General features: G+C 40.0%; 1 protein-coding gene across 17 annotated transcripts in view; it reads right to left on the bottom strand.

Annotated features, from left to right (window-relative positions):
- The window catches only part of PRDM5 (PR/SET domain 5), a gene marked incomplete at its 3' end in the record, with an annotated part of 289,496 nt that overhangs the window by 146,183 nt on the left and 129,018 nt on the right, over positions 1–14,295 (bottom strand). For all 17 annotated transcript variants that reach the window (XM_079919945.1, XM_079919942.1, XM_079919943.1 and 14 more), the window contains exon 3: positions 3,521–3,643. In XM_079919945.1, coding sequence (XP_079776071.1) covers positions 3,521–3,643 — 123 coding nt within the window. The remainder of the gene's footprint in view (positions 1–3,520; positions 3,644–14,295) is intronic.

Raw genomic sequence — 14,295 nt, 5'->3', positions numbered from 1 at the left:
GTATAATAAAATTAGCATTTAATAAGAATCACCCGTTCCTTACGGAGCTTAAGAATTCTCTTGGTTCATTTTAAGCCAAATCTTTCATGTTTAGAATTTTCTGGTTTAGTCAGAAATAGTTTTCATGGGTCTGAACATCCAGTTCAACTGATTATTCTGAAATGTGCGCATGTGGGAGGAACTGTTGGCCTATGAGACCCTTCTTCAGTAATTCAGATATTTAAATCATCATTTCCAAAGCAAGTCTTCCAAAATCAAATAAATTGCAAAACTAGAAGTATAACTGAGTCTCCAAAAAAGAGTTCCCATCCTCTGCCAAAACAGACCTTGAATTCTTAATCCCTTGTCCAAAAAAACTGGACCAAGTATTGACGTTTTCCACCAAGCAAGCCACATAGCCACAAATATTTCTCATTTACTTCACTCCTGGGACACACAGCTCAAATAAAAAATTTCCTGAATACCCTGAATTTCAGATGCAACTTGGAAGGCAAGTGATTCATAATGCTTTGCAGGAAACATTATGATCTTCTCTTACCAATTCAGTGTTTCTGGAACGCAGTCCTCAGGAGATAATCCCAACTAATCAGAAGGATGATATCACTGTCAGCCATGTGACCCAAATATTAAGCTCTCTGCCTCTAGCTCAAATGTGATTTTGAACCCTGAGCAATCCACTTCTCCAGCTACTGTTCAAGTAAGAAAGACGTACCTCAAGGGACCTAGCAAAGACGCATACTGTGCTCCATGGCAAGAAACATGGTAGCACTGCACTCAACCCCCCCTTAGGAAAGGCCAAAACCACGTTAAAAGGAATTAAAGGCACTGTCATCACTTCTGCACCCAAAGACTCTCACAGTGGCCTCTGAACAGTCACAGATTCTAATTAAATTCAAGTGTGAAACTTCACATAGCCTCCAGCTAGTTTATGAGTCCTACTCTACTGCCACTCCCACTTCACCCCCTATTAGCAAGTCAAACAATAACATCTTGGAGTACCAAAGTTGCAACAGTCATCTTTTGTAGATTCCTATTTGCTTTCAAGGAAAGAAACACAGTTGAAATAGAGGAAGAAAAGTACTGCACTGAATACAGCGAATTAACATGAAAACTGTGTAAGTCTTAGAAATCCTGGTTACCAAAAAGGAGAGAAGTGTAGGTGGCTACAATATGATGAAATAAACAGGGCATAGAGTAGCAAATCTGGGTAGCGAAAGATGGAGACAAACACTTACTGACAGTAATCCGTTAACTAAAGAATTCAGTATAAGCAAAATGTACAGTTGAAGGGAACTCTTCAACAAGGATAAACCTGATGAGAGATTCTGGGGCAAAACTCAAAGCTGAGCATATTACACCTTGAAGGTTTGGGCAAATGGAGAGAGCTACTGATGCTACAGAAATAACAGCCAATAGGAAGAACTGCCCAAAAAGGAATTTGAGAACAGCTTAAAATCATTATTTAAGCATAAGAAGAAAAGAATCTAGTTTAAACAGAATAATATTCTCTAAAACACAATAATGAAGAACCTACAAAACAATGGGCTTGCCTAAATTAGGTTTCATGGTTCTACAGGCAATTTTGATATTGTTAACATTTACAAAGGAACACTTAAACTGAGTCTGTAAATTAAAATTAGGATATAACTGAAGATCCTGTGAGATAAGTATGCCTCAGAAAACCATAAAAAAATATAAAATACTTGAAAAAAAATAATGTCTACAAATTAAAAAAAAGAGATCAACTTCAATGTGTGATTGGATCAACACATGTCACGAACAATCTAAAAAGTGGCTTGAATACAGCTGGCTGCCAAAACATCCTATTTTGCATCCCCCACGTGGCCCTTTGGTAAGTCATCACTCATTTATCCATACTAAAAGAAACAGTAATCACACTGGTGATCCACTACTTCTTTTTACTGAAGAAATCTGGTGAGCTAATAACATCAGGAAATGAAATATTCTAAATGATTGTGTTTTCTGGTTACTTTAAAACCTAATTCTGTGCATTTTTCCCTCTTGCTCCTGTTGGTTTTAGACTTGGAATTGAGTGAAATCAGCATAAGCTCTGAGAGTTTTGAATAAATGACATAATATATATGAAGCTTCTAGAATAGTGCACATGGGTAAATACTCAAAGAACTGTTAGTTCCCTTATTCTTTCCCCTTCCCTCTTGCTTCTGCCAACCATAGCTTTGCTTCCTCTTCTGCAGTTTAGGATTCAGGAGCTGAGTTTTCACATGTGATAAGTTAATTCCCCAACAGAATGTAATGTTTCTTTATTCTCTTAATGATCTGTCCAGTGAGTTTTAATTATAGAGCCCCTCTAAAAACTCCTTGCCTTGACCTTTTCTCTTCTTCCCTTAATTTCCACCGAGGGATCACTGAAGTTCAACTCACAGTTTGTATTAGAGACTAATGTTGTGTGTAGCACTATACTAAGATATAGGGATACAGAATTCAGGAAAACATTGATCCCACCTGGCAGAGTTAATTTTATGTGCCAGCTTGACTGGGCCACAGGGCACCCAGACAGTCTTTCAAACACTACTCTGGGTTTTTCTGTGAGGGTGCTTTTGAATGAGATTAACGTTTTAATGCATGAATTTGAGTAAAGGAGATTGCCCTCCACAATGTAGGTGGGTCTCGGCCAATCAGCTGAAGTCCTGACAAGAACAAAAGGGTCTCCTTCCCCCAAGTAAAAGAGAATTCTTTTGCCTGATGGCCTTTAAACTGGAATATCCACGCTTCGGGCCTGACAGCCTTTCAAGTGGGACACTAGCTCTTGCTGATTCTACAGCAGCCTTCCAGTCATCAGACTTGAACTAGACCATCCATCAGCTGTTCCTTGTTCTACAGCAGCCTGTTGCCTCTGGACTCAAAGTGGGACATCGGCTCTGCAGATTTTGGACTTGCCAGTCTCCAATTCCTTACAATGAGCCTCTTTCTCAGTCTCTTTCTTTCTCTCTCTGGATGGATGGATGGATGGACTGACAGATAGATAGCTATACATCATAGATATAGATATACAGATATAGATACATAGATCCTATTGGTTCTGTTTCTCTGAAAACCCTGAGTAATACAATACCCTCAAGAAGCTCAGAGTACAGTCATAGGGATATACCCAAATAAACTTTCTCCATGAAGCCTTTCCCAAACAATAACACAGAATATGGTGCTATGAGCCAAATAAACCATCAAACAGAAAAACTATCAATAAACATTCACTGAGTGAATTAAAAGTACTTGAAAGCAGAAGCCGCCAAGGACAATATCAGCCCATGTAATTCATTCCCTCAAGGATTCTCATAAAGTGAGTGATCTGGTGTCAATTTACAGCTAGGCTTGCCCTTTCCTGCACATGCTGCCTAGATAAGATTTCTCTGCTTTTATGAGTTAGTTACTGTTATTTGAAGCAGGTCATTGGGAAATAAATTTAAAACAGGGAGTACAGTTATAAATTAGTTCATTCCCCTCGCAGTACAGAGTACAAATAAGAAGCAAATAAGCTCACCTGAATGGCAGCCAAGTTCTTCTGCTCCTGAGATGGTGCCTCATGGACAAAGCGAAGCCAGTTGGAGTGCCGTGGGTTGGTAGCATCCAATATGTACAGAACTTCTCCCTTACTCCCACGAACCTGAAACATAAAAGCTCCTGAATTTGTACTTGAAGTTAATACTAACCATACTAAATAGATTACCCATACTAAAAATAACATGATATTTTTTATAAGTATTACCTTTCTTATTAACAGGTGTTGAATAGATGCTGGATTAACATCCGTTCTTCCCTTTAAACATATGTACAAACAGAGCCTACTTTAATTTGGCAGATGTCTAGATGACTCACAATTGCAATCAACTCTCAGAAACATCCGGTGTTGATAGCTCTTTTCTGGTCAAGATTATTTATTTGTAGGTGTATTTCAATATATGTGTCACAAATGCAATTGTTCAGGGGATAACTATAATTGCAAACCATCCCCTTTCTTTCCACCCAAGACGGCAGGGCTGCTTGGTTCCCCAAGTGGGAGGGGTGGAGCTGGATAAATCCTTTCAATTTCTCTCTCCACCTGCCTACGGAATCATTTCCATATGCGGAGAATTTGCTAATCTAACCAGTGGAATCTGACATCCCCTGGGCCACAATTCACATTTTTAACTAGTGGATGAAGAAAACAAGTTCAATTTTGTCCTTTCATGGCCTGCTCATGTCTTGCTGAGAACGACGGTGGGCTCTCTGTTTTTTGTTTCTTGCCATAAACCCTCCCGGTCAGATTTACTCAACTCTCAATCAGGGGAGGAGGGTAACTGCCAAAGGAGTAAGTACTCCACTGGGCATTCTTGAATCCAAGTTGCTTCGAATCTAGCTTCTCAAAACCTCTGCATTGTAGGGTACTGGGCACTTGCTCAGTTTAATAAAACATATACCAATCTCTACCCAATGTTCATTGTGTGTTTATATTCAATTGGAATTGAGGAGGGGGGGGAAGCAATGCGTGATTAGCACTCCACATCTCTAACACCAAGTAACACAAATATAAACACTATACCTTCACTGACTTGGAGTGGGAAAAAACAAATTCCAGACCTCCAAACTTTTATAAAGTAAAGCACAACTAGCCTAATAAGGTACGTATTTTCATGATACATTTGGACAATCATTCATTCACTGAACAAATACTGACTGAGTCCCTACCATGCTGCCAAGTACTGCTAATGCACTGGGAATCTTTCAGTGAACAAGACAGATAGATGAAGCCTGACCTCACAGCACTTAAGAGCAAACAAGCACAGAATATAACTTCAGGTAAAGGTAAGTGCTACGAAGACAACTAAAGGATAAGAGGAGGATGCAGAGTGAGGGGAGAAGGGCTCTTCCAGATGAGCTGGTCAGGCAAAGCCTCTCTGATGAGATGACCTGAAAAGAGTCCTAAATGAAGGGAGGGCACAGCCCAGGGGAGAGCTCAGGAAAGTGTGGTTCCAGGCTAGAGGGAACAGCAAGTAAAGGGCAAACAGAAAGGCCCTGAGTTGGAAACAAATTAAGAACAGCAAGAAGGTCATGAGGCTGGAACAGAAGGAGCACCAAGACAATGGTGGGCGTTGAGATCAGACAGGCTGGCATAGGCCATGGTGGGCGTTGAGATCAGACAGGCTGCCATAGGCCAGATCGTGCGCTGACCTGGAAACCAAGAAGCCACCCCTACAGGTCAAGTTACCCAAAAGCTGCTGTGTAAGAACATCCGCTGCATGCACTGCAAGGACTGATATTCAAGATTCTAATACATATTGTCTGGGAAAAAATACAGTTAGCCTGCCCCTTGTATCTTATATCTGCCATGTTTCTCAAACAATCCCTGTTTTCTTAAGGGCCCAAGGATCCTCAATAATCATTTAAAAATCTCTCTAATAAATGGCAGACCCTCACTGGAAAGCAGGGATTTAATTTTCTATACTGTAATCGCTAAAAGAACGTAAGACTATAAATACATCATATTTACATCTCGTATGTTTAGGTGTGAAGCTATGGGAATTTCTCACTAAATAACGATCTCACGCTGAGATCTGCTTTGGGAGGCCCTTGAAAACTGTCCTGCCTTCCTGCTTACCCGTTAACTCAGAACCCTCACTGCCCACTGGGTGATGCCAAAAATGTCCAGCCACACTGCTGGGAAAAATAGGACACTCTACAACCCCTCTTCAAAGAGGACACCAGTTCACATGTGTTTAAGCAGAGTAAAAAGGTAATTCTAAATATCTGGGTATAAAATCTCCTTTCCAGGCTCCTCCACAGCTACAGTAACAAAACTGTTTATATTGACAAACAACTAAATTAAGCAGAACAGGTAGCATCGCCACTAGATACCTGAAAGATAAATTTTCTCAGAACTGAAATCTAAAACCTACAACTGTTGTTGAAATCCACACAGTCCAACTGATTCTATGTAGGGAAACACCAGCGTGCTCGCCCATGGCAGACCGCATTTGAGAGGAGAAAACTACCTACAGAAACCGGTTAATGGCTCTTCTTAGCTATACATTTGTTACCCAGTATTAAGTACAATATATATCAGATGTGTTTGACATTTGAAATTCTTTCTTCAAAGATGTGAAACACAACAAAGATTTCTCTGTGACTTATTATAATAAGCCCATTTTACCAGGGGCATTGTTTGTTCCTTAGTTTTTCAGCTTTTTCCCAGGCCCTTTGGCTCCAGCTATGTTGAATGACTCAGCAACTCAATTCCAGTCCATCAGATGTATGCACTTTCTGGTTGTCTATTACCTTCTCACATCATATTCTGGCTTAAGAGACATGCACAATTTAATTTTTTATTAAAATGCTTACAAGATTTGTCACATTCAATCATCTAAATTTATATATTATCGCTTATACTCTCATAACAACACTGTAATGATATACTACAGTGGCTTACACATTCATATTTGAGATAACTTGTTTTGTTCATTAACAGAGCCATTGCCCATTTGTTTCACTCTAAACATCCTTACCCAAGTGACTCTTAAGTCCCTGCACAGTCTTTGCAGGCTACCTGTTTTCTCCAGCTTTCGAGTGGCTGGTCCTTTCCTCGTTCCTCCATTCCGGTCCTCAACACTACACTGCAAGCTGCTGGATTATCTGCTCACATGACTTTTATCTTCCTACCCTAACCCCGGCATTCTCCTCACTGAAATATCTAAGAGACATCCAAGGATAATCTAATCCATCTTTCCTCTTCCCAGAGAAACCAAATCAAAAAAACTCTAGACAGATGGCTATTATTAAAGTCTCCATTTATCTATTTTAATTTGATACTGAACCCTGAGGGAATAAATTGAACATTTTTTTAAAGACTAATGAATAAAGAAGATCCAAAATTCCTCTTAGTACCATGTTCCAGCATCGAACTGACCTTTGCAGCCAATGTGTATTGTTTTTCCTTTCAAAACTAGTCTTCCAAATGCCATCTTATTCTATTTGAATTTTCATGGAAATGAAGTGTATTGGTTACTGTCCTACTGAAGGTCATCTTCTGAATACCTGGGGCCTACAAAGAAGTCAAATTCTCATCTTGCAGTAAAAACCATCTCAATCCCAAACTCTGATCTGCACAGTCTTCCTAAGCCAGTTACACAAAAATAAGTTAGCTAAAGTAGGAAAGGGAAAGAAACCCTCATGTGAAAATGAAAACCTTCCCCCTTTAATCCAGTCATTCATATCTCTAGGACTCTGTCACTGTATATTAAATGAAAATTATCACTGCGCAGGAACTTGGCAGGTTCTCCGCTCTGTCAAATGCTACCGACGTCCTTTTGCAAGGTCCAAGACAATGTGCTACAACGGATCTGTCTTTTTTCCAGATTAAAGATCAGCAGCATTAAATATGTCACAGTTTGTCTTCCTACCCAGCAAAGGACGGAAGAAATCACAGAAAGACTCAGCTCAACAAAAGTAAACCCTAACATGTAAATGAAAGAAATGGAAATACGTAATCAAATAAAATATATAAGAATTTTTCTTTCCTTAAATTTAAATATTTTCCCTGTTAAATTGTGTCAACTATAGACAGAAAAGCTTATTTATTACTTGGATGGTTCATTTTCACAGCAGAAGGGTCGACAACGTTACTCTATTATTTTCCTTCAATTATTCTGAATGCCTGAGGAATCTTTCACTCAACACATACAGGACATCAGGGTTCCCAGAGCAAAGCTAATCAGCCAGATTGGTCCCCAGACAGGTCAAAATGTACCCAATGGAATTTTATTTAACATATGGTAAAATTTAATGGCAGTGAAATATAGTCAGTTCCAAAAATATACAAATAATATCCTTAATTAGAAGTCACAATATGTTATGTTGATTTATTAAAGAAACTATATTTTCCTTTGTGTCTTTCAACAAGACTTTTCAAAGAAGGTAGTTTTAAGAACTAAGATTTAGAGTATGGATGTCTTTAGAGGATAAAATGTCATCATATTTTTGTATTTAAATTACAGGCATTCTTTCGGCAATTGTTTTTAACTGAAGGCCAGATGCCCTGCCTTCAGTATTTAATTACCCAGGCTTCATGATATCTTTAGGACCACAAAAAACTAAGTGTGCTCAAATAATCAATTCTGACAGCACACTGTTGTCAGATTTAAACTAAAGAGACACACTTTCAGAAATCAGCAAAGATCATCCCTAGGAAATGCTAATGATTTACAGTTTCTAAGCAAAGGGATGGTTTTTTCCTGTTGATTTTTTTTTTTTTTTTTTTTTTTTTGCGGTACGCGGGCCTCTCACTCTTGTGGCCTCTCCCATTGCGGAGCACAGGCTCCGGACGCGCAGGCTCAGCGGCCATGGCTCACAGGCCCAGCCGCTTCGCGTCATGTGGGATCCTCCCGGACCGGGGCACGAACCCGTGTCCCCTGCATCGGCAGGCGGACTCTCAACCACTGCGCCACCAGGGATGCCCTTTCCTGTTGATTTTTCAAAGTATTCAGTCTAAAATTCTTCCCAGCTTTGGTGCCTTTAAACACACACACACGTATCACCGTAGCGTATCTACTTATATCTCCCCCACATAGTGTCCCATGATCCTAATCCCCAGAACCCCCGTCCTCAGACGGCAAAGCACACAGAGAGAAAACACAGGCTTTTACAGATGACTCTTCACTGAATAACATCCATAATATAATACACACAAAATTAAATAACTTAAAAAGACTGATGAGAAAAATAAAGTCTCTTTTTCATTATAAATAATTAGTGCCCTAAATATTTCAAGCTGGAAGGAACCTCAAGAAGGCATTCTAGAGTGGTAAAAAATGGTAAAAATGCTGGACCAGGAATCAAAAGGCCAGATGTCATCCAAGCTCTGACTGTATCGCATAGGGTGAGTCATTTCCTCTAGCTGAGCTGAGCCATGGTCTCCCGACCTCTAAAATGGGGATGACAGTCCCTGCCCTGTGACCTCACAGACACTGCGTGAGCCTCAAAGGAATAAGATGCATGACTTCTTTATACCAATGAATATTTTGCAATCACAAAGTTATCAGTACACTGCGGAAAGTGAGGCTCACAGCAACTAACAGACATTCTCAAAGACGAACACTGCTTTCAACAGCGCAGCTGGGCACGTATGTACCATTTTTCTGCCATGTCAGCTTTTTCAAGGAACAAACATGAAGGATATCCTAAAAACCCCTATTCAAACCCAAATACATACAAGTAGCCTCTGCTTGGACACCTGAAGTAAGAACAGGTGCCATTACTAGGTAGTAGCAAACCCAGGTGTAGTTTCAGCTGAGCTGACACTCTTCCTTATGCCAAATTCAAACATGTTGCTCTGTGACCAACTGCATTCAATCCCAGCTCTGTCCTTTCAGTAGTTTTAATTTCTCTCCTACATACATACAGCCCTTCAAATTTCTGAAGGCTGGAGTCCCTCCTTCTCTACACTTTCTCTTCTACAAGAAAATAACTCTTTCCTTGTCTGATGTGATAAACGTTCCTTCACCATCCTGGTTGTCCCCATATAGATGCACACTAATCTGTCAAAACTCTCAACACGGGACAGAAGTCAGCACACAAAGGACTATTATGATCTGGGCACTGTCTCTACTGACGCAATTTAAAATCACAAAAGCTTTTTTGGTTGCCACGTCTTAGCTGAGGTTGCCTTTTTAATCACGTAAGCTGTATCAAGGAAGTTCTCCTGATACCGTCAAAGGCAAGTTTAACTGAGGAACTCGGTTAGGTTTCTGTAGGTAAGCAAATCCTGTACTTGGGCACCTGTACAGATTGTTTCAGAGATGGAAACCTTTTATTTGGTACTGTCTCAATAAATATTTTATTTACTAAAAGCTCAGCTAATGTGTCTTTTTTTTAACTGTCTTGCCTTTATTTCCTTTAAAAGTTCAAAAATAATTTATAAGAGGTAATGAGAGACTTACTTGAAAAGCACTCCATATCTTGCTTTTCAAAGTACTTTTTAAATTGGGCTAATTTTTTAACAGAAGAAATAACTGACATGACAACGTGAAAGACACAGTGAAAAGCATATCATCTTTTCCATGGTAAATTTATGAGAGCGCCTTAGCAGTGTAGCCACTGTCCCTTTCTACAGTTTTACAAGCATGTTCAGACAGTCAGATTTCAGTGAGATTTTTGGATAGACTAGTTTTTTACTGCATACAAAATAAAGTAAATTTAGCTGGCATTAGCTTATTATACCCACCGCTTTAGGGGTTTTCTGTAAAGAACATGCAAAAGATAGTGTATGGATACTGTGGCATCCATTTGGACTGCTTAGTGGCTTTTTTGTTTTTACATTTGATTTTGTCAATATCATAAGACAGGTAACTTCTCTATAAGTAAAGTATTATTTCACCAAAGAATCAGAAAACCACATTAATAAAGTCAGCATGTCTTTTGACAATTTGGTGTGATCCATCAGATCCATTAGAAATGATTCACAAAACTTTAAATCTGGTTAAAGTTTTATGAGCCTATAGCGTTGCTCAATTTTTAATACAGATTTGAGACTTAGACAAAGCCTTGAAGTCAGCTTTTGGAGAACCCTCCCTACGGTATATTAAAAGGGCACAGAAAATATGGCAAAAATATGAAAATTTTAGTAGCAAAATTCTACTTATCAGACATGAAAGCATTTCAAAGAGTTGGTCATATAAAAAAACAATGATAATCTCCAAGATCCAGAGATCATAGTTTTGATATTGTTTTTAAAAGATGATGCTTTGTATCTGAACGTTTCTGGGCAAGGGTTATAGAAACACTGAATAACAAAGAGCACTGTGCAGTCCACAGGGAGAAAAAAGGAAAAGAAAGATCCATTTTTCCTTTGATTCTTATCTCCTAACCCAAATTCCACTGGTGTAGTCACTGTTTTTAGATTTTTCCTAAATATATAGCTTTTCTACAGCTATTAAAATTGAATCTGCCCAGCCCATTTAAATTAACTGTACTCTCTTCATTCACGTCTTCAAAATATACGCAACTTCCTCGATAAAGAAACAAATGAATTATCTTATTATAAGAATACACCTAAGGCAATCAAGTATTTCCCAATCACTAAGGTTCATCCTTTCCCTTCTTATAATCATCCAACAACCACAGTTCTGTGCTGAAGAATTCTAAAAGGTAACATTGGTTATCAGTAAGCAACATTTATTTAACAACATCTACTGCGCAGTTCTTTATCAGTTATTTTAAAACATGCCACGAGAAGCAACAAATGAAATTCTAGAATACAGTTCCTTTATTCAACATCTTCAGTATTAATAAAGAAACAAAACATGATTTAAACAAAAAACCCACAGAGCAATGCCTGGTTATTATAAAGTAGATGTACAAATAAACTTCATTCATTTCAAAAACATTTAGTACATACAGATGTAAAGTAACACACAGTTCCAAGTCCTGAGGATGGACCAAAGTGAAAATAGAATATTAGAAAAGAGTATGTTATGAAAATCTTTCAGTAGACAAGGTTTGCGAAAGGGGTAAACCCAGCAGGCCTCAGAGGCCTGCTTGTAAGATTGGCCTTTGACTGGCAATGGGAACTTGTGTTCTCAGGGTGCCCCCAGTAAATAGTTAATGGGTAAGGGTGGTTCACTGTTCCTGGACAGCGTAAACGCTACGGTTTATGCTGAACACCTGCTTTTCTTCTGGGAATCTGGAATTTTGGTGCATGCTAAGGCAGAAGGTGCCTACAAGCCCCCAGTAAAAATCTTGGGTACTGAATGTCTAATGGGTCTCCCTGTACAGAAACATCACACGTGTGTGGCTGCTTCTTCATGACTGGGAGAAGAGTGAGCTCTGTGTGACCCCTCACGGGAGGGAGAAAGCGTAAGGAAATCTATACATGGGTTCCTCCAGACTCTACCTGAGCCTTCTTCCCTTATGATCCAGCTGTACCGCCTCGTTACATCACTGAAATAAATCTTACCCATGAGTACAACTATATACTGAGTCCCAGGAGTCCTTCTAGTGAATCTCTGACTGTGGGGTAGTCTTGGGAATCCCCAACACACAAGATGAGGCTAGTTCCAGTTGCTGAATGAATGGCATACAAATTTGTCAACAGAAGAGGTAGAAAATCATTTCAAGATCAACAGTTTTATCATACTCATATTTAAATTACACAAATTAAACTACATCCATTCAATGAAAGGAAAAAATAAATAAGAAAAAATCAAAGAAAGAAAATAAATATTACAGTTAGGACCGTTCCTTTTCATGGTCCATAATTTTAATGACATGAGATTGTTGCCATATGAACTGGTTTCAGAACCTAAGCCCTGCATAAGCTGTGATTCCACTGCAGGGAACGTTATCCCAATGAAAGAATGGTAGAGCAGCTGAGGCATTTTGCGCAGAGGAAGCAAGATGAATGACACTGGTTGGGAAGACACAGCTAGTAAAGAACAAGGGGACTCAAATGTGGTGGTTCAGGCAGCAAATTCAGAGAAATAACAAGAAGTAAACGGGAAATGTGTCAATTAGGAAGTTTTGTGCCTCACCTAACAGAAAGTGTAAAGGCTAATCAGGGTGCAGCCCAGCAGGAATCATCTTCTTGGTAATAATGTGCTACTACATGGAGGAAGAGTGGAAAGCAGGAAAGAGGATTCAACTGGGAAGGATGAAGGAGAATGGATGACGGGTAGGCATCCAACAACTCTAATACACAGGATGGACTGCGTGTGGAGGGAAAATTTTATGAAAGGAAAAAGAATTAAATAGGTTATTACCATGAGCTAGATGTGAAATAATAAGGCTCTGGAAAGAGGTACGGGTAGGAAGTTTAGAAGCCTTGAAAGTTGGCACCTAATACCTGAAAAATAGAGTATAGAAGAAGGAAAATCAGACAGACCATTCCCCTAGAAGGTCTGAATCCAAAGCAGACGAAACAAGATAGACAGGCATATTTAAGGTAGCTACAGGAAGGAATACAAACACAGAATGTAAATAATATTTATGTCATATGCAAGCAGAGAAGAAAGTAGAAAATTCTTCCCAAATCCTCCTCCCACACATCTAGCCCTTCAGGTGGGTTGGCCAAGGATTCCCTACTCTCTATAGTGGTCACGATACAGTGGAAAGATGCTGGAATACGACCCTCACGTACAATTCATAGAAGGCCCTTGAGTATCACAGGACAGTATCAGTAAGGGTAATTAACAGTATATCCTCCGAATTAAGGAGTGTTCAGAAAAAGAAGTCTTCTTCAAGGAGTGGATCTTCACCTGCTCCTGAAAGATTTAGGTTTCTCGCTCAAAATTTACAAAGAAAGTTCTTACTTCCTATCTTGCAAATGTGAACAGAAGGACAGCCTCAGAAGGGGCCACAACAACCATGTTGTACATAATTCTCTCTTACTATAGCTCATTTTCTAGAATTCTGCCAAAAGGCTCATGTTGCCCGGAAGCAGGGTCACTGAAACAGGAGTGTCTCCCTGCTACAGACCAAGCTGTGTCTGGCATCAATCATGCTCTGGCAACAGAAGGGCTGGCAAGGAATGCCATCCAAACCTGGAACACAAATAGCGCAGCAGAGGATGTGTTCTGATAAAGAAAGCTGGGGCTTTCCCCTTGATCTGATTTCTTTGCAGCTGGCCATATACGCCCAGGCCTAGGGAGTCAACGGAAATGAGGAATCCCCCTGGGAAAGAGCCCTTGAGAAAAAGAATCTTGGAGAATCCAAGGGACTCTTCCAGAGTGTGGTCCCTTCCAAAGACCCGGGGCTTACTGGGCTATCTTTGTGGGCCCTCTGACTCTACCACTCAGGCCACATAACCCTCGCTCTCAAATCCCTGCACCTCTGAGACCAGCTTATGGCCTGCTTGAGAAGAATATGGGCAGACACTGAGATTATTCAGTCCCTGCTATTGCTAAATCAGGCCTGCTATCAATCCTTCTCCAACTCTGGTACTACAAAATCCTAAAACTGCATTCTTGACTTGTTCTCTCATGGGATAATCTGCTCTCTCATTCCCAACCAAGTCCCTAAGTGACTGGGATCCCACCCAGCTCGCTTCACATACAATTACTCACTCTATTCACTGGATTCCTTTCCCTCAAGCCCGACTTCTTTTTAACAGGGCACAGTCATGCGCTGTTGGATTCGTCCAAGGCCAGATGAAGGCCAGCCCAGGTCCCTGCCAGTCGGTGCTCTTTGGTCCTCTACATGCCAGCAGTCCCACTCCTCGGGGATGGGTAACCCAGATGGCAGATTATAGTTCCTGGGCAGCAGCTCAGATGCTCCTCCAAGACTGATCTCCTA

This window comes from Stenella coeruleoalba, assembly GCF_951394435.1.
Source record: "Stenella coeruleoalba genome assembly, chromosome: 4".
NCBI classification, from domain to species: domain Eukaryota; kingdom Metazoa; phylum Chordata; class Mammalia; order Artiodactyla; family Delphinidae; genus Stenella; species Stenella coeruleoalba.
This window is presented reverse-complemented; position numbering and strand designations above follow the sequence as displayed.